Genomic DNA, 23900 nt, shown 5'->3' on the forward strand with positions numbered 1-23900 from the left:
ATAATTGTGCTGGTAAATTATTTGTAGGGATGCCTGATGAGCTGGTTTAGGGAATTGAACTGGTTTTAAATCAAGCATTTTCCTTGTATAGCCTTACAAATGGTTGTAGGAGCACAGCTGAGGCAGGATCAGCAGTTCTCTGTGTCCTTCTTTACAAGCTCCTTTCTCAGGCCTAGCTCTGCTGGGGATCTGAGGGTAGCAGCACAGTTGCTGGTGGATCAGTTCTGTGCTTTCCCATACCAAACAAGGTAATGGTGTCATTCTTAAAGTTGGGAAGGTTTTCCAATTTAAAGAACCTGTTGGGCTACAGTGTATCCCAACCTCTGTCCATTGAAGAGCCTTTATTAGGAATCTATTCAGGAATTTTGGAGATGCCCATAATGGACCCCATTCCTACCCAGCATCGCCTTTTAAAAGTAAAATTAGCAATGACTTTGTGCCCTCCTATATATGCAACGCACCCCGATTCCCACATTGCTCTGCCTCCTGAAGCTCCCATGAGGCTGTAATGCTAAAAAAATGTTGGAAAAAGTTTTGCAAAGACTTTATTTTGATAAAATTTGCCTTCATAGATTTTGCCTTTATTTATATTGAGCAAATGTAACTTGAGTATAGCTAGTCATTTAAAAGGAAACTGTATTGGAAAATAATCAACACGAATGCTTTGCAGGAGGTAAAGAAGAGATTTAGCAGGTGGAAGAGTAGAACAGAGAGGGACTGAGGCTGAAGCCAGGATTAGGAACCCCTGTGCGAGGAGGAACACAGGAGATGGAGTAGGGATATTAAGCATTTAGATTGAGGAAATTAGGTGGGATTGATAGGATGGGAATATTTCTGCAGTGCAAAGCCTTCGGTATTACAAGAAGGGCAGAGCATTTCTGAGCTGTATGTTAGATTGGGGTGTTTTAATGTGGCTCAGGTTTTTTAATGTGGCTCAGGTTGCTGTAACCACCAAGTAATTACCTAAAAACTCATGGATAGAGACCGTATCTGTGCTTTCTTTCAGTAGCACTAAATATTTCAAAACACACCTGCCACCTAAAACATGGTACCTGAGGAGTGTGCTTGGGATCAGCTGTGCCAGTAATGGAGAGAAAGGAGCTGTTGGGGCTTAGGGATGCTCGGTTGGGTCCTCGTTCTGCCTCTGGCTTCTGGAGCAGTCTCAGCCTCAAGCAAAATGGGAAGGTTACCCTGAATCCCTGCATCTCCAGTGTGTGTTGGACTCAGCACATATGGAAATAAATTTGTGTTTTTATTTGAAATGCAGGACTTTGAGAAGTGTGGTGCATAGTCCTTAGCCAGCACTAAGAACTGGGAGACTGGAGCATCCCAAGCATCCCATTTCAGACCTCACTTGCTAAAATCGATTTTTTTTTACTGAGCTGTTGTGAACAACACGGTGTTTTTTTCCACTGAAGGTCAGAGATATTTTTTTAAGGTCCAGCAGAGGTATGGTGTGAGTTATATCTCTAAGATAAAGTGCAATGCTGCCAAATTTGAAGTTGCTTTAAAGAAAAAGGCAGCAGAATTTTAAGGAACTGAGCTGCTTTTGCTGAAATGTTGCCTCACCGACCACCTGCAGAAAAGGAAAGTCGTCAACCTGGTGAAGAGATACATGAGTACTTAGCTCACACCGATGAAGATTTGCAAAGTTATTGAAAACTTTAAGTAAACTTGTAAAAGTAGTAACATGGTTTGACACTTGTAAATAGCAAGGCTGCCAGCTTGCCCATAACAATAAAAGACAAGTTTGGGCACTGAACGATGCATTTTTCTGATCTTTAAAGGCACCTGCCTTTAATCTTTTAAGTAAACATTTTTTCAAGATGTAAATTTTTATACGATATTTACTTTCTTCAAAAATGATTTGAAATAAATCAAGGTATAGTTTTATTTCCGCTTAACCGACCAGTTTAAATCTACCTTAGAGACAATTATATTGACTTTAATCCGAAAACAGGTCTTCCCCCAGTACGTGAATGCTTCTTTTAAACAAAAACCGAGTAGAAATGAAAATAAGAATATGCTCGCTGAGGTTGCATCGTGGGCAGTTCGGATAGAAAAGCACAAATGCAAACTGGAAGAAAGACAGGTAGGTCTCGTTTGAAGAGGAGACGTGCTCTCTGATTTAGGAGTTCCTTTTTTCATCAAATATGAGTGTTTGAGCAGTTGAGGTCAGTGTAAAGATTGAAAATGGGTGTTTTAGCACTAGGTGGTGCCATTGTGTCAAGTTGCCTTTCCTGACGACAGCGAAGGTGGAAACGATGTTATGAAAATTTAGGAGTAAGAAAGCGTGCAGAGCAGTTGGCAGCTTCAAATGAGAGGTTTGTGGCACAGGACGAGTGGTTTTGTAATATGCAGATGGAGAACGAATAGCCTGGGAGAGGGAGCTGTGTGATAAGTTTGGTTATGTTAACCTTAGGTCTGCTTGAAAGTATTTGCCTTTTTTTATGATTATTATTTCACATGGGAATAGAGAACTTAACTCTGTGTGAATCTAGGGGCCATCTCCTAGCAGCTTTATATACTGAGTATATCAAAACAAGCTTCCCTTGTGTTACTTCAAATACACCCTAAAATGCCTTAGGATTAAAGCAATCATCTGTAATACAATATCTGTGGCTCGTTGTTGATTGGCTCAAAACATGAAATACAGCTTTTTTTTTTTTTTCTTTTCTTGGAAGAGCCTATGTGCTTCCTTCATTGTCTGCTTCACCAAAATTCTGCATTCCTTGTCTAATCCTGAGATATTAAAATAATTGAGTGGGATAGTCACAGTTTCACTTAATGAAGCATAATTGGGGTTTGGGATACTTTGATATTAAAATTAAAAAGAAAACACCAAAAAAATGTCTTCGCTGAGCACACGCAGCTTTATTTCTATTTATTGCTACCTGTTTAAGCAGCAAACGGGGAGCTTGCTTGCCTAAGGACAGTTGGACTGTCCTGCTAACAACTCTTTTAGCGTGCTAGTCTTTATCACAGGACGTGTGCAACCCTGTTTTATTGGACCCGTGAGAAGAGTTAGCTCTGACCAAAGTAATCATTATAATTGTAAGATGTGAAAATTTGATTACATCAATGTTTATTCTTTTAGGTAAAGTGGTTAAAAGAAAATCAAGGTTTTGCAATCACCATTCAGATACAGTTGCTTTATGGAAATGAAATATTATTAATTAACTTGTTGGGAGAAATGTGTTTAACTTTATCCAGCAAATGGTACAGAATGATTGTTCTTATTGAGTCAGATAAAACACGATTTCACGTGCTTTGTTATTTAAATATATATGGTTCTAATAACAATTTATGTGACCTAGAAAACACCAAGGAGTTGGCATCAATTTTTAAATTACTTCTTTCTTTCCAACCAAGAACCCTGTTCTGTAATAATATCTTACACACAGGGTTGCTTTATTATAGATGTTGCATGTACTTTAACTGCTGTGCAAAGCACCTCTCCCATGTAATTACACAAACATATTCTTAATTAATATGACTCGTGTTAGCGTGATCGAGCAATGGAATATTTTTTAGGTGTGTTTTGCAACTCTGAAAGAAGGCTGACAAATGAGGAATGTGGTTACTAAATATCGCACATCTCATGAAGAAATCCTCGGAAAGGACAAGGCCAGGACACCTATACTGACTTGATTGTGATGCATTGCCTCAAAAAGCCCTAGAACATGTGTTGGTGCAGGAATTGCGGTATCCTGGGCTCTTCCTGATCCTTAAGGATCCGTATAGAAAAGTGTTGTCAGATACAAAGAGCCCTTGGGGCAACTGGAATCTTTTGTTTCAATGTTGAAAAGCTTGAATATATCAAACTGAGACCCCTCTGTATGCTAAAGCAGCAGTTTTTTGTATTCCCTACATCTGTGATTTAACCACCAGGTACCCTGGCGATAGGACCTGTAGCGTGCTATCACACTGCTCAGCTCCGTGCTTCGGATCAGTTGCTTTTTAATGTTCATGTATTATTCCATCTGCCGATGCCTGGAATACATACAGAAATTTTAGGACTGGGAATGAAGCTAAGAGATGGATATGGCTCCTCTCCCTATGTCCAGTAATTTTGCCACTCGATCTGGAACTGCTGTAAGACAGCAGAGAGGATATATCACGATCGTGATAATCATTAATGCAAATAAGATTGTGCACGTGCGTGTGTAGTCATGTAGAGCGATGGTTTTGGCGCTGTGATTTCATAAAGCTTTTGAAGTTGTGGCCATAGAGCTAATGAAGGAGGAGGAGTGGGTAGATTAAAAATAGAGTAGTTACTTCCCCGGGACATTTAGCTGAAGCAGCTTGATTTGGTAGAGTGCCACTTGAGGGGTAGATCAGCTAGCTGCGTGTAGGGAAGCAGGGTAGTGATGTGCAACTTGCACCACCAGTTCTGGGAGCAAAAATGAAGCGAGGCATAGGCCACTGTCCATCTCCAAATTCCCTCCACAATATATAGGCAGGGGAGTTCGTGGCAGTGCCAGCAGGCATTTTGCCATACCTTCTGGAAGCTCATTACGCTCGCTTGATGCCAGTCAGTTGCAAACTAGTTGAACGTTGAGAAATCTGTTGGGACTGTTGTGGAAATTTCCAATGATTTTAGGGAGGAGAATGAAGCAGTTTCATAAATAATGCCCATCTTGTCTCCCCTTCCCCATTACCCAATGTGAATGAAAACATTGGTGAGAAAGAATTCTTTTTAGGACGCCACAAGCAGTGTCACACGTGGACAAGTGGGCTCAAGCCCACCAAGCTCCTACTGCCAAGCGTATCAATTGGAGAGCAGGCAAGAGAACAGATGCCAGCAATTTGGCCACTACAAGTAAAAACCCTGTAAGGTGTCTTGATGCTGGAGTATGTTATCCTGAAGCAGGTTTGGAAAACCACTGGACACACCAAGAGGAGATGGCAGTGCTGCTGGTTACCAGGATGCCATCTCTGCCTGGGGATGTGGTGGTGGAAAGGGAACTCTTAACCCACAAACTGTTCAGAAGGACGTGCTAAATCAGGCAGCAGGCATGCCAAAGTCATGCCTTGTCTTCACCTTTATTCTCTCATGATGTGAAGATGACATGGCTGCTGCAATGGCTGTGTTTCTCACCCTACTGAAAAGAGACATTTCTGGTCACCTTTCAGGGCTTTAAAGAGAGAGGTTTCAGCTAGTCAAGACAGTCCTGGAGCTGCGGAGGGCACACAGGTATGGAGACAAGACCTGCTCAGATGTGAAGCAGTGCAGTGAGGGATGAAAAGTGACAAAAAGCCTGACGAATAGGTAGGGATGGTTCTGTGTAAAGCCAGGAAACCAACAAATACCCTCTATAAAATTCTTCCCTTGCCAATAAAGATTATTTAAGATGACATAAAACATCAAAAATTCAGCTCAATTAGAGCCTGAGGACATCACTTTGGGGAGGTCAGCTTAACTGCCCTATCTGCTTGAATGTCTTTTTTCATATAAGCCCTGTGTTCTGGTGATTGCCCTTCCTCCTCGATGTATGGCTCCACTAGAGCCATACTCATTTGACTGACTTTTCCCATGACTGCTCAATAATAGTGCAGAGGGAAGCCCACAGAGAATTAATCCAGTCATGGTTGTGCTAATTTCCAAAGAAGCAAGTGAAAATAAGGGGAGTTTGTAATAAATGCAATATAAAACCTGTTTACATGACCGATTCTTATCCCCACCCCCAGCAGCCTGGCCTTACCTCATTCCAGATTCCTGATTCTAGCTGAAAGAATTTCTGTGCTTTCCTGTACCACGAAAATTCCCTTTTTTATCTTGGCTATGAAAGACTTGTATGAAAGACCCTTCAGTGGAAAGAGGGAATCAGTCTAAATGTATTGCTGTTGAAAGAGGATGGGTATATGGTCACGTAGTTTGATGTTCTTAAGAGGACTATACATTTAATCTTTGATCTGGAAATGGTTTTAAGAGTCTGCACATAAACTAAAAGAAGTCCTATCTAAATGAGCCATCTTCAGCTCCAAGCATAACTGGAAGGATTGGGGTCTTTTCTGAGTGATTTTTCCCAAATATGATTTAATTACATAATTTCAAGGGGCTTCCTCTCTCTTCATTTAGCTGGTATATCGTTTTCAGATAAAACAACTTGATTTTTGAGTTCTGTATTCAGGGCCAAAATAGATCGTCCTCTTTAAGGTTATAGTGTCTGTTTAGTTATTTCTAGGGATGATGCAGACAGTTGGGTATTCAGGCTTCTTCCAGTCTAATCTCTGGAAATAGTAATTTTAAGAAAGGCAAGGTAAATCTTTGCATATGAAAAGGGTGTTGCTGAAGAGGTATTTCCCAAATTTTAGAAAATGAATATGGTTTGAAGCAGTTCTCTGACTCAAGGGATTGAGTCACCTCTGAAATGCATTGGAAACATGAAAAAATCTCGGTATATTAAAAGGTCAGCATCATTTTATGTCTTTATGGGCAGTAGCAGACCTCAGATAAATAAAGCATTTAAGCATGTTTAGTACCAGTGAAGCCAAAAATTTATAAGCATGAGTTTTAGAAGAATGAAACATTTCGAGCAAAGAGGTAATTTTGGCTCTTTTTAAAAAAACCAACATTGACCTTGAAATGATGTACTAATCTAGGCAAGTGGGCATCTAAATTGAAACCTGAAAAACAGCAAGGGCATATTCTTGCAGGTGGGAGTTGAAGAGATGACAGAAACAATTCCCCATTATCCCCTTATCCCCCCCACACTTTTCAAAAATGGAGGGCAGTTTCAGTTTGTGGTCCTGGAAACACTTCCCAGCTTCATTTTTTCCTGGTTAGTGTAACAAGCATCCTCCATCATCATTAAACAGTGCCTCTGCCACTGCTTGCAGAGGCTTATATTACCCTACTTGTGTTTTGCCTTTCTGTAGGGATATAAAGTTCCCATATATATAAGAATCCAGTATATATTCCAATTCCGTCAGACTCGTGAGTTTCCTAAGTACTGGCTTTTCATCAGAAATGAACCTACAAATCCATGCTGTTCTTGCAACAGGGAGTCCTGGTCAACTTGGGCACTGTGTATTTAACTAGGAGAGAAGCCTGACTCCACATATGTATTGCTTTCGTAAAACAGACAATTAACTAAACTCAGTCCTTGTGCAGTAAACATGCACGTTGGATAATCTTTTCAAAGAGAATAATGCAGACATTACACAAGTTCTGATATGTGGAAGATGATCCATAGGGGAAAAAGATACATGTGCACGAGTCAATTATTTGAGAATAGAGCCCTTAATTTCTTCAGGCTCTATAAAAAGAATTTGGGCATCTGCACATATTTATTTTAGAGATATAGGGGTAAATCTTCAGCACAGAGCATAGGGAGTTAACCATGGAACATTCATTAACGTTAATGGGATTTCTATGGCTAATTCCCCACACACTGGCTGAAAATTTAGCCCAAAGAGATTTGAAAAAGTGATGTTGAGAAGCAAGTTGGTCGGTTAGCCTGATTACTTTCATGTTATTAACTGCTCTATCTGCCACTGGCTTTGCATGAGCACTGAGATATACTTAAGAGTTACTAATAAAGGACTTTATGCTAGATACAGATTCTCATATGGAGGAACAGTAATGTAGTTAGATGAGCAAATTTTAGAATACTCCTTTGGGGTATTTTCGGAAACAAACAAACAAACAAACACCAACAACCAAACGCAGCAAAGCCACAGAATAAAAGAAATGTATATATATATTAAGGCATGTTTTTAGACAGCAGAACTGGTTTATATTTCTGGTATCTTTGGTATAGCTTTAGCATAAATAGAAAGTATAACTTAGAAAAAAAACAAAATGAATGCTGCATTATTGGGATCTAAATTCAGAGTTGACCAACTCTGAGCAGGGAGTTGGACCAAAAGATTTCCAAGTTCCTTCTAACCTAAATTATTTTATGATTTAGACTTAATGTAGCACTTTTCTTAACACCTTTTTGGACTGGTTTTCTTTAGTAGAAGATAAGACAGGAAAGTCAGTTTCTGTTTATTGTAAAATTTTGAAGAATGGTTGAAAGCTAGGCAAACTTAAAATGATATTTCATGTACTAAATTAAGAATATTGTTTTAAAAGGAAGTGCAGACATTATAAAGGTTTATCAGATTTCTGTTCCTGTTTTTGCTGTGTTAAGAACATGCAACAGAGATTGTGTGTGAAATGTGAATGTGTGCATGCATTCATGTTCGTATTTATATTTTTGTGTTAGCACAGGGGAGCTATTACATTCCTTTTGCAGCTATTATTTAGAGCAGTCAGTAGTCAGCCATTAGAGGGTGCTTCTGCACCAAGGAGCACACTCTTCTTAAAACCTTATTTGCTAAACTTTAAGTGAAGAGTCATTTCATGTATCCCAGAATTACCCAATTTCTTCTTTAATATCGCCTGGTGCCATTCTTGGAATTCAGAGGATTAAAATGGGGATAACTACAGGTGATTCAGAGAGGGTGGAATGACTCAGAGCAGTTAATTACTACATTTTGTAATTGTTTATGTAAAAACAAAAAAAAAATGTACATAGACCCCATGCAACTGAAAAACGATAAAGATGAACATCTGTACTATATAGCACTTGCTTACAATATTACTGTCCCTTTTAGAAATGGGCTCATTCATTGTAACTCCACTGAATACAGTTGCAGTAGGGATAGTAAAATAGGTATAATTCACAAGTTTTTGCTATTGCTAGAAAAGTTAAAACTTGCAGGAGGATAAATGGGTTTTCTGTCTTGAATTCTCATGACCACACATTGGATAGCAAACGTGAAGATGATACATCTGTGCTGGAAGACAGCAGAACTGGGACCTGGTTTTATAACCATTTGTCTCAGGAATACCATATTAAAGTTGGCACTTCTGAACCTTTGGACATTGGTGTAAAGTGAGTGAAAGAAAATGGAGGTAGGAAAATTTCTAAAAGAAAATTCTGCCATTTTAGAATCAGTGCCCAGGACTGAATGAAAGTCACTACGTTTCAAAAGTGGTCCACAGAACAAAGCAGCACCTCGCAGTTATATGCCCAGTAGTGTTTAGATCATGAGTGCTCAGCAAAGAAATCTACCACCTGCAGATCTTTGTGAAAGCCAGTCCCCAGAGATGGTGACTGAAAAAACTCCTCCCAGAGAACACGGCTCTGCAGGAGACATCTTTGCACAAATTTCCAGATAGCATAGCTAAGCATTTCTGATATCCAACCACTTTTGAAAGCTGACAAAACTTCCAAAGACCTTGCCTAGTAAAATGTTGAGGTGGAAGTGGCCCTGAGCTCAGAAGGTGGGTAGAAACAGAAGTCTTTTTTCAAGAGCTTCTTAAGAAGCCATATGTTCTCCTAAGACTTAAACATAAAGGGTAGCAAAATGTCCCTTCAGGGGTAAGTATCCAGGTTTTTGTTGCACCTGTGTCTATTGGTGTGTTCATGGTACCATTTCTGTGTCAAAGGCCGTGGGTCTTGCTGTCTCCAGTTTTTGGAGGCTCTGTTCGATCAGTAAACATTTCTTATATTAGCAAGAGCTGTTTCATAATACTTCTTTCAACAAGTAGCATAAATACATCAGTTAATGATGGGAATAGAGCTACTAAGCTTAGTCATGAAAAGCAAGAACAGATGATAAAATATATTGGATATCTTAACTCATGAGCAAAAACACAAGGATGCACATATTTTGATTATGTCAATCTCATCTCCTTTAAATCTGTCCACTAGGAAAACAAAGCAAACCGTGTATTACAGCTGGAAAAGTTAGGCAGTAAGCCTGAAGCCAGATAACACATCACCAACATCATCTAAAAAAGCAGATTGTCATTTCTATGGAGAACTAATTTACACTCCTCTCTGTAATTCAAGTACACATGGGGATGATGCTGCAAGGTAATTGGTTGTTTTTGAAGTATCAGGAGTTGACAAAAGTCCATTTTATATTTAACAAAGGTAACAAAAAATATATAAATGCCACAAATGCATGTTCTTACAGAAATCGAGGAGAACTACTAGCCTACAGAGTCATATGCGATCTTTCAAGGCATGAAACTGGGGCTGGTGAAAGAAATTACCTATATGTCAGTATCAACATCTAGCACATGAAATAAAGATACTGTAATTCTCAGCTTTTTGAGGCGGGTGAAGCTGGTCATGATGAGATCTACCAGTTTTTATCCAGGGGTCCTTATATTACTAGACAGAGGAAAGTCTTCCATAGGAAGCGTTGGATGATATCCTGGAACTCAATTCAGTTTTACTATAAATACTCAAATTTATAGGGATGGTTTGGATTGTTACTAAATCTATTGTCATTTTGTTGTACAACAGGTTTGAGAGTGCAGCTGTGGTAATTAGGCAAAGGCAGCTCCGGGTATCTTATTAACAGCTTGTCTTACTCTGCTCCCAATAATAGGTAGAATGAAATTGGACTGAGCTTTTGGCCCTTGAACTACTTGTATTAATGTAGTTACTATGGATCTTCTGCATAGTCAATGGGAAGAGGTTGATGCAGCCCATCATTTTTTTCTGTTATGCATGGACAATGCTTAACACTGTGATAGCCAAACACCATCATGTGTCCATCCATCTTACAGAGAGCAGTCTGTAAGGGAAGCTCACATGGTGAGAAATCTGGTGAATAAACCAAGCATCTCTGGTTCATTCTGTTTGGCAGGAAATGTTTCTTTTGGTTTTGGTAACTGGATTACTTAAATCATCATTTGTTTTCAAAAACGCACGGCTTGCCTTGGTCTTTCTCTTCTCTCCGTTTTTCCCTTCTGCCCCACCTTGCAGTTTGTGTCTCATACCATGCACTTGACCTGTTTTTGTTTTTTTTTAATGAAACTGGCTGTGCCCATGAAACAAGTATTTTATGGTTCAGTTTCCTCTCTCCTAAAAATAATAGAGTAGTTCCTAGTTCAATATTAAAATCTGTACCTTTTGTTTTGTACATGACCCCACTGCTCAATGGTTTCAAATGTGATTATGAAAATGTTTAAACAAATGCATTTTCTCTTCAAAGTTATTTTCTCTAATGCATATCTGTGCAATTAAAACATAACATAAACTATACTGTAGCATTACAATCAGAAATTAATTATTCTAACATGAAATTTTCATTTTTTGTCTTACTGCAAAGGTGAGTATGGCTTAAAATTGAAAAATATTAGTTCTTTTCATAGAAACCTGTTTGAAGATCATAAGGGAGTACAAAAGAAGAAAAGCTTTTTGTTTGTGTTTGCAATCAAATCTTTCTTAAAAGGAAGTCTGACACATAGGCATTGTAGTGTGTTTTTTTTTTTAAATATTACATTGAAGAAAGCAAGATACAAGTCTCACTGGATTAGCTGGAATTCAAGTATAGCAGAAAAGCCATTTTTAAAAATAAATGCATTGAGCAAACAAGAATCTCAATGAGCCTCACAAATGGCTATTCAAAGGTAATTTTCAAATATTAGCAAAGCTTACTTTATTGCTTGCGACAAACAAAAACAGAAGAAATTTTCAACATAAAGAAGCTCATGTAAATTATTTAATTGGCAAAACATTCTGAAAAAGAATACCAAAAACATATGTAAGTATACTGTCGATCTAAATATAATCAATGTTCGTTCTAGTAAATTTATTCAACTCATACAACGTACTTAGAAATTATATTTCTATTTTATTCAAGACAGCTTGCAAATTTTCATGGTTTGTGTATCAAATCAATGTGTTTGACAATGTTCTTTTGAAAAATTCTTGAAATAAATACTCATTATGCACATTACAAAATGTTAAAGGCACAAGCTGTACAGGTCACTGAGAAAATTGTTGGTACATCACATAATTAAAAGGAAAACTAAATAGATGTTCATGCTACATTTTCATTGCTGCAGTTATAAAATTTGACTGACACCCTCACAGATCTAGTTAGTAGTTTGATAGCTAAATCTGAAGTACTGCATAAAAGTATTTAAGAACCTTATTTGTTTAGATGTAATTACAGTTAGAATTCAGATTGCACTGTGGTTAACTCATTGCTTTGGACTTAACTATTGCTCTGATCTTTGTTGTTGATAGTAGCAGCCCATGCTGCATGACCAGCTGATGAGCGAAAATAGTTGTTACTAATTTCTAATGTGAACGGATGTGCACATTTTAAAGACCCACTGTTATAAATCTCCTTCCTTCTATATAGGAGTTGCAACAATGGCAGGGCAACGGAGCAAGGACTTTGCCTGTACTTGGACAATGTGCAGGTCCTTTCACGTATTGATACTCATTTCTGCTTAGCTTAAAAAAGAGATTTTATTATCTTTTCTTTCAGTTTGCAGTAAGAAATCACTACCGTGAAATTTTGTGACCTACTGACCTTTAGTCCTGAAAAAAATGGTTTATTTACAACAACAATCACTATCTTAAAGAATAGTGTAAAACAGTTTGACATTTAATACTTCTGTAATTACCTTATGTCATGTGTCAGCCCTGGATATCTGTGGTTTGGATCACTTATCTACTATCTAGTTTATATAAAGGCCTTCAGGGTCTTTATCAAAATGTGTATATGAACTTTTCACTCTATGAAGTAAAAACCTGGGTCAATTATATCTATTTTCTGTGACCTTCTTAACTTTTCACACCCACTCTGTCAGAGTTGTTATAGATTGCAATACTTGCCTGCAGTATCAATTGGAGAATGATTGCTAGCTTCATTAATGCTGTCAGAGGTGTGGCTGATACATAAACTAAGTATCTTCTTGACAAATGGCATTACCTCCCTCAAATTCATTCTGCTTGGCTGTTGTTAATCTTATCTATTCACTTAGTCAATAGCGATCTTTCCAAAGAGAGTACCAATAATATATATTGGAAGTGCGTTCCTGAAGGGAGGAGAGACAGTAGAGTGGTTTGGGCAGCAGACTAGAATTTACCAAATAAGAATTTAATTTCTGTTCCCGTCATCATCATCTCAGGTGGCAACTCAGCAAAAATTGTGCCTAGGTTTTAACACAGGAGCAAGCAATTAGAGGGAACAAGTTACCCCCATATGGATTTCCTGTAGTGTTTCTGCACATGTCCTTGAACTTCCACACCCTCTATCTAGTAAGTACAAAACATTTGTTTAGTTTCCAGCTTGGAGAATGCACAGGACAGCTGTCTCTCATCCAACAATTCACATCTGGAGCAATGGCCTGCATGGCTTTTTGGCCATGTATTTGAAACAGATTAGTTGTACATAGTAAGCACAAGTCTTTCAGATATTAAGTCTGGCTACATTTTTTTATGGTAACTGTGGACATGGTCCTACTATGAATTTTGCTGAGGTGGCAAACGCAGAACGAGTTGCAAGATCAGGGCCTCAACGCTTTGGATGCAATTAAAACAGATGAGTATGTGTTAAGCCCAAGATAATTGTGTTAAAAGTAATCTTAACTGGTAACAACTGGAAATTAAATGTTTGTTTTGTTTTCCAGCATTTACAGAATTTCAGTGCGTTAGCTCCTTAAGAACATTAAGACTATTGGACATATGCTATGCGGATATCTTGAAGGATGAAAACTCTGTAAATGTAACTAATTGTCATTGCAAAAAAGGATTATTTTCAGACTCGTAAAACAGTAGAAAAGACCTCATAAAAAAGTAATTCAGTGGAGCATGCTACAACTTCACAGCCTATGGGAATAAGTTTACGATGTATAATTTTCATGCCAGAATTCTTGAGTTATCAGATAATGTATTTCCTTTCAATCATTATTCTGTAAGCCGTATTTAGGCCTTTCTTACAATAGGAGCCTCACTGTGTGCTTCAATACAGAATATTCCGTGTGTTGTTCACAAAACAGTTTTCTTATTTATATAGGGGAAGTTAGAATAAGGAAAAAAAATGCTTCATTCATGTGTTTGGAATAAACATTCTCAGTCATCAAAGTATGCTGCGTTAGAGAGAAAGGAAGTACCAACAGTAAATATTTGCGTTGAACTTAAGATTTATGATAACTGAACAACCTGTTATTTGTATAAGCTAAAAATATTCTTAAACCAATATTGTAATATGAATTATTAGGCACTGAGAAGATTTATAAGAGCATGTCTGTATTTCTACTTAAAATCAGAGGTTGGGTTTATGAGCAGAGGACCTGATTTTCATTTATACTACAAAATCTGCACTTCTTTTCTCAGTGGAAAAGGGATTTGAAGGAGAAGTAAATAAACATAAGAATAAAGCCCATTATGCTGCTAAAGAGAGCGAAGAACTCAGGCACGGAGTTTCAGTGCCCGGTTCTGGAGACAGCAGTGGTGAGGAGGGGTTGGCCCAGACTCAGAGAAAGGGCAAGGAAGTGTCAGAGTTCAACACGCACCTGAGAAAGAGAAAAGAAAAAGGTGACCCAGGTCTGCTTCCACAGGGGAAGGTGAAATACTGAACTTAGGATCTGTAAGTGAAGAATTTGGGGAGCAGAGAGGGGTGGCTGAGGTACCAGTGGGCCAGCTGCAAGAGGCCTGGTCATGGGTGTCAACACGGCGGAAAGGATGGAGACTACCAAAGGCAGCTTGACGCCATTAGAGAAGAATTGGTAACCCATTTGATCCAGATTTTATCAGGTGCAAGCATTTGTTTTGTGTAGCCATGGTGTTTTTGGTCTGGTCTTGAATGAGCAGCGTTCACTGTTGTGGTTAACCACAATCTTATTGTAAACGGGCCTCTGACCCTGACCGTCGTTTATTCCACACTGCAAAGCTCCTGTTTACAATACACACATCTCGGGCTTTGCCAGTGCAAAGTGAAAAATAAAGGCTAGAATACCTGCTTGTCAGAAAATGAAGTTAAATTTTCACAATGAAACGAAAGAAACATTCAAGAATGAAATGAGAACAGCTTGTTTTCTGCACAGATACACGGATAATTTCTGACCCATGAAATCCAAAGGCAGGCTTGCACCGGGTGAAGACATGTCAGAAGGCCATCTTTGCACATGTTAAACTTCCAGCCAAACTAACTCTGCCATTCTGTGCTGTTTCTACAATGTCTTAAACCCAAACTTTCGTGAAATTTAAAAGTGGCGTGGCTAAAAATTCTGTGCTGATCTTACCAATGGACCCATGGAGCCAGGGCCTTAAACCCTCACTGGATTCCTCCCGACATCACTGGATTTCTTTTACAGGGACAAGAAACCAATGACACTTAACTATTTGCACCATCTGCTCCAAATGTTTGGGCCAGTGTCACAGATGAGAAGAACCTGAGTTAGTTCTGCTTAATGCCAGAATACAAAATGAAGGTTTACAAATTCTGACTTCATTTCTAAATGTGTTTGTATATCAAACAGGCTTCAGCTTCGTATAACTGGAAAAAGCAGAAATCTATCTGGTAAACTTGGAAGTTTATTTTGCAGTCATTGTCAATGGGAACTTTACTGAGCAAGAAGCTATTAGTGGTTTATTTTTAAAGGAATAATCACTGTAAATTTTAATATAGCTAAAAATGTGAAAGTTTAGCGTGTTCAAAATTTTATTTTACATGCTTTACACAAAGAAATTGTATCTGCTCTAAGTGTACAGCAAGTAGCTACTCATTTAATGTACATTTTTGGGAAAAAAAAGACCCCACGAGATAAAAGGAAGCTGGTGTAGGACAAAGGTTGGATGTGGTGCTTGGGGACATGGTTTAGTGGGTGACATTGGTAGTAGGGTGATGGTTGGACCAGAGGTCTTGGAGGTCTTTTCCAACTTTAATGAATCTATGAAAAGAAAAGGGTGTCCTATACTGACTCTTACAAAACAAAACAAAACACTAATACAGCTTTATATAGCTGCCTTTTATTTTTTTTTTTCTAAAAAAGAAAGAAAAAAGAAAGTCTGTGGAAATGGATTTAGTAGTGCGTTCTTTTATTTGGGAATTTGTCCTGTAACATCTACCCAAGCACATCTGCCCATCCCGTAGCCTGGCTGTGCAGCATTTACTCTTAGAGGGGGGTGCTGATGGGATGCTGAGCCGTGCCTCCAGCACATAAATGACAAAGTTCGGGTAGCCTGTTGTCATCAGCATTTCCTATTCTCTGGGTCACTCCTCACAAGTTTTTGGAGGCCCATGTTCTTGGGATGCACTCGCCTTGGGAGCTGGGCATTGCCTTTTGCAGGCACCCCACTGTGCCAGGTAAACCTACAGAAGGGAGAAATACAGTAGCAGTTCTCTGAATCTCTCGCACAGGGCAGAGTTCCTAATTATTTGGCACAACAGCAGTTAAATCAAAGGTGTCAGAGCAGACCTTAGATACCAATTTCAGCATTTGTTGATGCCACAAAGTGGCCAAATAGTTATTTTCTGTATCAGCGGTTAAACAAAGATTTACTAAACTGAGCATTTTTCTTTTTTAAACAAAGCACTGTGAGTGCAGATACTGAAGCAGGCTAACCACTGCAGAACATCTCCATTTGTCAGTAAGCTTTCTGCAGCCACCAAAATATCCCTGCCTATTGTTTGTGGAGATACTGTGAAGGCAGACAGCCAGTGTTGTGTGAGCCAGAGAAAGAACCAGCTATTAAATTGAATTCCAGTGTTACCTTAACAATAAAGTTATTTTAACCTATTTTTCCCAAATTCTACTCAATTTTAAAGAAGGGACATGGATTCCTTAAAGCTTTTAGATGCTTTCATGCTGAACTTTTTGCAGTAGCAAACAACTCACATGGTTAAAGGAAGATTGTGAATTCTAAGAGGCACTTTTTGAAGACAGATCCCTCTGTTGTTGTCCTTGTTCCCATTGTGCAGGGATATAGGGATGTGATAAATGGTGAGATGTGATTGCATAACTCTGAAAGCTGTATTCCTTCAAACGGAACTACTAAAAAAATGATCTGAATAGAATATTTAGACTTTAAAATGCCATATTTTGTTCCAGAGCAAATTATTTGTAGACTATAACCAAAAAGAATATTTTGGAGGCAGATGGCTATTTTCACTGGCACAACAGCAACCAGCATTGAAACAATTAGCAGATTTGGGGATGCTCAGAGCTCAAAGAAAGTGGGAAGCAAAAAGCTAAACTCAAAGGTAGATTATTTGACAAAGTCTCTTGTACCTCATTAGAAACGCAGAGAATTTTGCTTCATCTGGGTTGTTCAGTATAGAACAGAAATACAGTTTTTAGGAAGTCTTTAGTCTTTTTTTTTTTTTTTTTTTGACATTTACATACGAAGCTGTCTTTTTAATTTTTGATTGCTTATTTTTTTTGTTTTTGAAGTGTGTGTCTGAGAAGGATGAGTATGTAGTGCCTATTTGAAAGCTTCCCTCTCTTTTTGGAAGGTTCGCCCTGTACCTTTGACATTCAGTGAAGGAAATAGGACTTGAAGATTTTCTGGAGAACACAATTGAAAAAGCCTATGGTGACTACATACGACAGCTTTGCAGGCATTTTGGGAAGTTATGTTTGGTTATTTGTCATGGTAAAGTCTCCTAGTCTTTTTACCTTGCCTTCTGGAAAGATATGCCTTCTCTCCAGCTGAACAGATAGTCTGCCAATCAAAGTTTTTTTTTTCTATTTTTTTAGTCAAACCATGATAGGATTTTGAGAAGTTCACTCAATTCAGTGACTTCCTATTAGCGAGAGATCTAATCTAGAATCTCTGGGCCTTGGGGAATGCAAGTTTTGTTTCACTTGCTAAAGTAAGAAAGGAAAGAAAGTGAAATCAAATAAGAAAATTATAATATACAATCTCCTTTTATGGTAGTCCACATGGAAAATGAGGGTCTGCCCTCATCCATATTTATACCAAAAGTGGTTCCCGTGTTCAACAGACCACCATACTACTAATCTCTTTGCTTTTTTTTTTTTCCAAACCTCATTCTCACCCAAGGTGAGAGTATATTCCATTTACTAGATGTGCGTTGTGAGCTTTTTTTCCTTTTTTTTTCTTTATTTTTCTCTCTTTTTTTTATTTTTTTTGTTTTTTATTTGGAGGACTATGGGATTTAGTAAGTCAGCAAGACTTCTTGTACGTTTGGGGATCAGTGTGAAGAAAATGCTATTTCCACTTGGTGCTATTTCAGTGGATTAGGCAGTGCATCAAAACATACATATTAGCTTCGGTGATAATACCTCGAGGTCTCATAGATTTGCTGGGACTATGATGGTTTCCTTGATGCTACCTGAGACTCTTGCACATGTTTCTCATCATAGCACTCTTGCCATAAACATCTGATAGTCTTTATGTGATGGGAATTCTGCTGTTGTATTCTAATTGGTTCATCCCCTCAACAACTGGGCATTATCTAGGTTGCACTAATGGAAAGGGAATGAAAAGTCCACTTACAAAAATAAAGTTTGAGTGCAGTGCCATACCAGTAGTGGCTCTGAAGTGTGTTGTATCTCTGTAAAGTCCTCGTCAGAGTCCAGCTTTCCTGGGCTTAGCAAAGGAAACCAAAGTAAATGGTCTAGTGACCCACTTACAACTCGAGCCCCACAGGAAACTAAGCAGGCAAGTCTCTTGGTTATTGTGTCTTAGAAGATTTGAAATGTTCCTTTGAAATACCACACATCCTCTAGAGGGAACGTTCAGATGGATTGTTCAAAAAGGCAGAGCAAATAGTTTATAATTGTAGTCTATACACGTAATATTTCAATTCATCTATTTTGCTTCACACCTGCCTTTTTGTCAGTGTTAATTGATGCAATATGCCATGTTTTTATTTAGAAAGGCATCTTTTTTTTATATGTAGTGTTATAACTAATGTCTGCAAATATCATGTATTCAATACTGTTTTGTCACTATATTGACATTTTCCAATGTACAGAGTTTAAAAAAAAATTAGTCTTGAAATTCAGATTTTCATATCTAAGCCAGATCTTTAAGTAGGGGCTAAACTTTTGCATGTGTCAAAGCAAATAACTACAGTGAAAACAGCTTATAATATGTATATGAGAAGCATCACTTATGAAGTTGTTCACTGTGGTAAGAGCAGCTCTAAATTCAAGCAAATGTTGATTTATTTCTATAGACAATGGATATGTAGGGATATATCCTTTTCTTATTTTATTATTTCCCATGCATCATTCATTTTGTTGCAGTTGAAAACTGCAACTTAACTACAACAAAATAGCACCAGTGGCAGGTTCTTTCACACTTAGTTTCAAAAATACTTGCAGTTTCACTGGTGATAGAGGGTAATTAATTTGTTCATGCAGTTTCTTTCCTTCTTTTGATAGTGCTAAGGCTCCCATCTGCCATCAGATGACTTTCTGCCTGACTGAGATGCACCTGTGGTCTTTGAAGACTACCTTACATATCAGAGGTGAGCAGTTACCTGTTAATAAAAGAAAACAGCAAAACCTGTTGATGAATATTAAATTGATATAAAATTCTGCATAACGAAATTAAGTGTTTTTTGTACTTATGAGAAAGAAAATTGGACAGCATGATGATGTTTGAACTTGGTCAGCCTCTTTGCTTATCTCATCATGGAACTGGAGTATCCTTTCAACTCAGAAATGTTGAGATTATATTTAATTGGATGCATTTTCCCTTTTAGGAAGCTATGCTTCACTTGGCTGTAAGCTTCACTGTAATGACCAGTTTGGGTGACTGGAGATCAATAGTCTTCTTGATTTGTAAAGGCATTATGATTTGTACTTAGTATGAAAATTTTAAAAATGTTGCATGTTCTGGGTATTTTGCATGATTGCTTGAAATTTTATATGTGCAAAGACATATTTATCTTATTAATTGGTCATTCCAGGAGACAAATGACTAATTACCAGCAATTCCTTCATCTTGCCTTGCTATTACTGAAGTAAAATATGAAAAAAATAACAAAAAACACTGATCACACACAAAAACTCAAACCACTGGTTTATAAATGGATCATAAAAAAATATTGTTTATGACGTTTCATGTCAATTGCAGTGTACTGTACTTTTGTTGAAAACAATGCTAGTTTATTATTATTATTCAAATATTGACTCAGTATGCCATAGCAACCTGTGTGTGAGAACTGTTCTGTTCAGTAACAACAATATTAAGAACAACAATAATATTAAAAAAAAAAAGCTGTATTTCATCAAAAAATGTGATGGATTAAGTAAACACATAGCTGTGGTTTGTTGTAATTAAAGGTGTACTGTGCCTATTTTCCACCTTTCACCTTCTTGCCATGGTCCACCTAAGTGTTTGCCAGTCAGCCACGTCAGGAACTGGCTCATAGTCCCACTGTAGCCCAAGCATCCAAATTTCTTTGCCATGGGACCAGGATGACAGAGCTCTGTGTGTGTGGTACACACTTGAGATTCATATAGATTCATATAGATTAAGATTATTGGATCCTTTGGAAGAGCAGCCTGACAGAGCTCATGAATGTTAAAAAAAAATAACTGTTGTCTTCAGCATAGCTCAGAAAACATTTTAAATTATTTTCAGATACAGCCTTTGCTGTGTCCTATACCTTTTTTATTTGTGAAAGTATACAAAATATGATCATTAGGAAGGTGGTCAAAACATTTTTGCATCTTGGAGGCTGGAAAAGAATCAAAGCCTACATGAAGGAAATGGCAGCAGCAAATAAATAGGAGGACCTGTCACATACTCCTTCAGCCCTTCCTAGCTGGTTCTTGAAAATCCTACTGGTGTTCAGACTACGTACCATATTTTTTTACTCTGGCTTGCATTTTAACACTTGCGACTCTGCTCCAGCTAGCAAAAATCATAATGCTGAACTTTGCTTGCTAAGTCGTGTTTTTGTTTCCAGTGTCACATCCATAATTAACTAAATTTCTATTCAATTGTACAGAGGAAGATATTGGAATTCACCAGTACTATGACAAGAAAGAACCAGGTAAAATATGAATATGTGTATAAGTAAAACTAAACAAAACTTCCAAGTATTCAGTCTACTTTGACATAGACTATTTGCTCTGAAAATATGCAGCCTGAATTTCTTGCTAATGTATGCCTCTATTTCTGTAGGGTAAGGAAGCACAGAAAGAGATTCTCTTTCCCAAGCTACATCAGAGTATTTAAAATCTCTTTATTCAACAGGGAAAAAAAGAGAAAGATTTGGGAAAAATAGTTACATTAAAAAGTTACTGCGTGTGACTTAATATCTCCTCAGGACACATAAAATTATAAAACGAGCTTTGTGAGTTAAAACCTCATTGAGATTTTCTATTTTTATTTTATATTCCAATTCTGTGTTCCTTTTGCCTGCTGCAGAGTCCTAAAAGCACTCCAAGAGGCTGTGCTGCTCAGGCGGGTGCCGGCTGTTGCAGGGTTTGCTGGCATCCCAGCAGAGGGCACCGTGGACGCGCGAGTGTGTGTGCCCAGCCTCCTGCAGCCCCCAGTGCTATCTGAAATAGCCATTTCAGAGTGAATGATCAATTTTCTTTATCTGATTAATCCTGTTAATCCTCGAAGTTTCATGATGGGCCAAAAGGTCTGCTCGGCTAGAGTTGCTTCCCGTTTGCGGCCAGGTTGGAGCAGAGGCTTGTGTGTGGGCATCCCGTGGGCTTGGCGTGGTTTGTTCGTGCAACGTCCCCGGGGCTCTGCTGACAGACTGACTCAGCTTCTCTTCTGGGTTCAGTTGCAGCTCACTTCCCTATCTGATGAGATTGGAGGCTCAGGAATACTGGCCCACCTGTTGAGCCGCATAAGCCTTTCTTTCACTGCAAATTTAAGATACCTGACTTACGAGGTGAAAACATCAGGGCTGTCTTAATTTTTTTGTAAATTTCAGTGTTTTATCGAAATGTATGACTCTTCTCTCTAATATTAATATTTGCTGACAGCAGTTGTAAGGATTAACATTCACCTTTTCATCTGTTCTTTCCTCTAGCATTGCAGATGAAGCATGGTTACTTAGAAGACAAGCAAAAGCTAGCAGAATGTAAGGACATTTTCTCAGTTTCTTGTTATAGTAAGATGGAATTATTATTATTTTGAATTGGTGATGCTCCTGGAAAAGCATTAAAATAATCTCAGACTGCTTCCAGAGTAACTTTCTGCACATGCCCTTTACAAAAAGACAGACTATCGCAGAACTACAAAGCACAAAACAATTGTGAAGTTGTACCTCCTCCTTCCTGGTATATTAGCAAAGTGTTTTGTTCTGTGTCACTAAACATAGTACTGCATATTGCTTCTCAAATCCATTGCCAAGAGGAGTCACAAAAATAAGCATAATCCAGAGTTTTCCTTAGGACATTTACCCAGCAGATGAGCAGTAAACATTTCCCTGCATTGAAATACTAACTGCCTCAAAACTGAAAGTTATAACTAAAATACTTTCATCCAAAATCAAAGTACAGGTTAATAATAATCGGCTGTCTTCTTAGAACATTTTTAGCTTTCAAACATTGTACCCTGTTCCTGTGTTATCTGGTTAAAAGCGATTTCAGCTCATACTATCACATAGTAGTACTGTGACAGTTAAAAACTTTTATATTAGTACAACTTTTCTTAGCTCAAGTTTTACAGCTCCTGCACATTTATTATTGCTCACTGTGTGTTCACGTTCAAACATTATTACATGACCACTCTGAAAAATCAAACTGATTTTTAGAAGACTTCACAAAGTAATACTTATGCTGTAAGAACTGCCTTAACATTTCATGTTACCATAATGAAAATTTGTGTGGGGTTGTGCGTGTTTGAAGGCAAAACATGTTCCAGAAGGGCACGTTATTTGCAGCACCATAAAGGTGTGTGTGGAGCAGGATGGAGCACTGCTGGGGATGGGTTTAGAGGTGCATGCAGCCACGGAGTAAATCTACACCCACTACAGAGGGTTGTGTGTCGGTCAGAATCAATACAGCTTTGCAGAGGTAGGGAGGTGAGAAAGGGTTTTAAGTAGGGAGGAGCACGATGGGTTTACATCCCTTGCGCTCCGTGTAGATTTATGGTAGAGGCGCTGCCTGTATGAAAAGAGAAGCAGGCCCAGACAAACAGTTACACAGAAGCCCCGACTGCTATCTTTTATGCGTGTGGCATGCAGCAGAAACACAAGCTGCTGCACCTTGTGGCTGTAAATATTGGGGTGGCCTAGGCAGAAAACACCGTACAGCACATTTCTTAAAGAGGAGTACTGCGTAACTTTATTCACAGCTGGTGATGGGTATATATAGTTTGGTATCTGTACAGGCAATTTCCCATTTTCCACATGTGGATAAATATTCCAGTATTTATGAAGGCATCCATTGAAAATGTGATCTTACATGCCTAATTAATATTATCATAACAGTTCCACCAACACTGGCTTTGGTCCAATAAAATACAAAGAGAAGTTGTATGTTGGTGTGCTCCTTTGTTGATATATGAAATCCTTCATTTTTTTTTCACTCTATAGCACTTCTATTGTAAGCTCCTTTTTTCAGGGGGGTTTAAACACAACTGTTAAGTCATTCAGTCTGGAAGTTGGCATACAAACTGACAGCTCAGAGCTCAAAACTTTTCATCAGGTTTCCTTTAAATAGACTAGATTTTAAAAGACCATGTGTTCTAGTTTCTCATAGTTTTTTATTGTATACTTACGAACAGAAAGCTGCTCACTTTTACATGATGAAATTTCACAAGCTATTAGAGAGCCTCATTCTCAGCAATGAAACAAGCCAATTACTAAGCAACTCCTGAAGAAGCTTTGCCTCCTGGTTTCAGAGAGCAAATCCTATAAATCGAGTGTATTCTATAAGTTATGGCATTCACAATTGCCTGTTAATACCTCTATATATGCATATAATCATGCATATATATTTTGCAGACACGTTAGTGCCTGCTTTTTGAAACTGGGCAATGAAATGTTAGTTCAAAAGATTAGTATCTGTTTAGGATTTGATAACTTGAATCTGAGTTAACATACTGAATATGAGATGCTTTCTCATTGCAAATGCTTAGCAGCTGGGTAGGATATTCCATCCTGAGAGCTTTGTGCACAATTGCCATGGTGAAGTCATG

At 38.1% G+C, this 23900-nt stretch overlaps 1 protein-coding gene across 4 annotated transcripts in view; it reads left to right on the forward strand.

Annotated features, from left to right (window-relative positions):
* WDPCP (WD repeat containing planar cell polarity effector) overlaps positions 1 to 23900 on the forward strand; it is a 147873-nt gene that overhangs the window by 26357 nt on the left and 97616 nt on the right. For all 4 annotated transcript variants that reach the window (XM_072035330.1, XM_072035331.1, XM_072035329.1 and 1 more), the window contains 3 exons: positions 19169 to 19254; positions 20746 to 20790; positions 21787 to 21837. In XM_072035330.1, coding sequence (XP_071891431.1) covers positions 19194 to 19254; positions 20746 to 20790; positions 21787 to 21837 — 157 coding nt within the window. In that variant the 5' untranslated portion in view covers positions 19169 to 19193. The remainder of the gene's footprint in view (positions 1 to 19168; positions 19255 to 20745; positions 20791 to 21786; positions 21838 to 23900) is intronic.

The sequence above is a fragment of the Anas platyrhynchos genome, chromosome 3, assembly GCF_047663525.1.
Source record: "Anas platyrhynchos isolate ZD024472 breed Pekin duck chromosome 3, IASCAAS_PekinDuck_T2T, whole genome shotgun sequence".
Taxonomy (NCBI): Eukaryota; Metazoa; Chordata; class Aves; order Anseriformes; family Anatidae; genus Anas; species Anas platyrhynchos.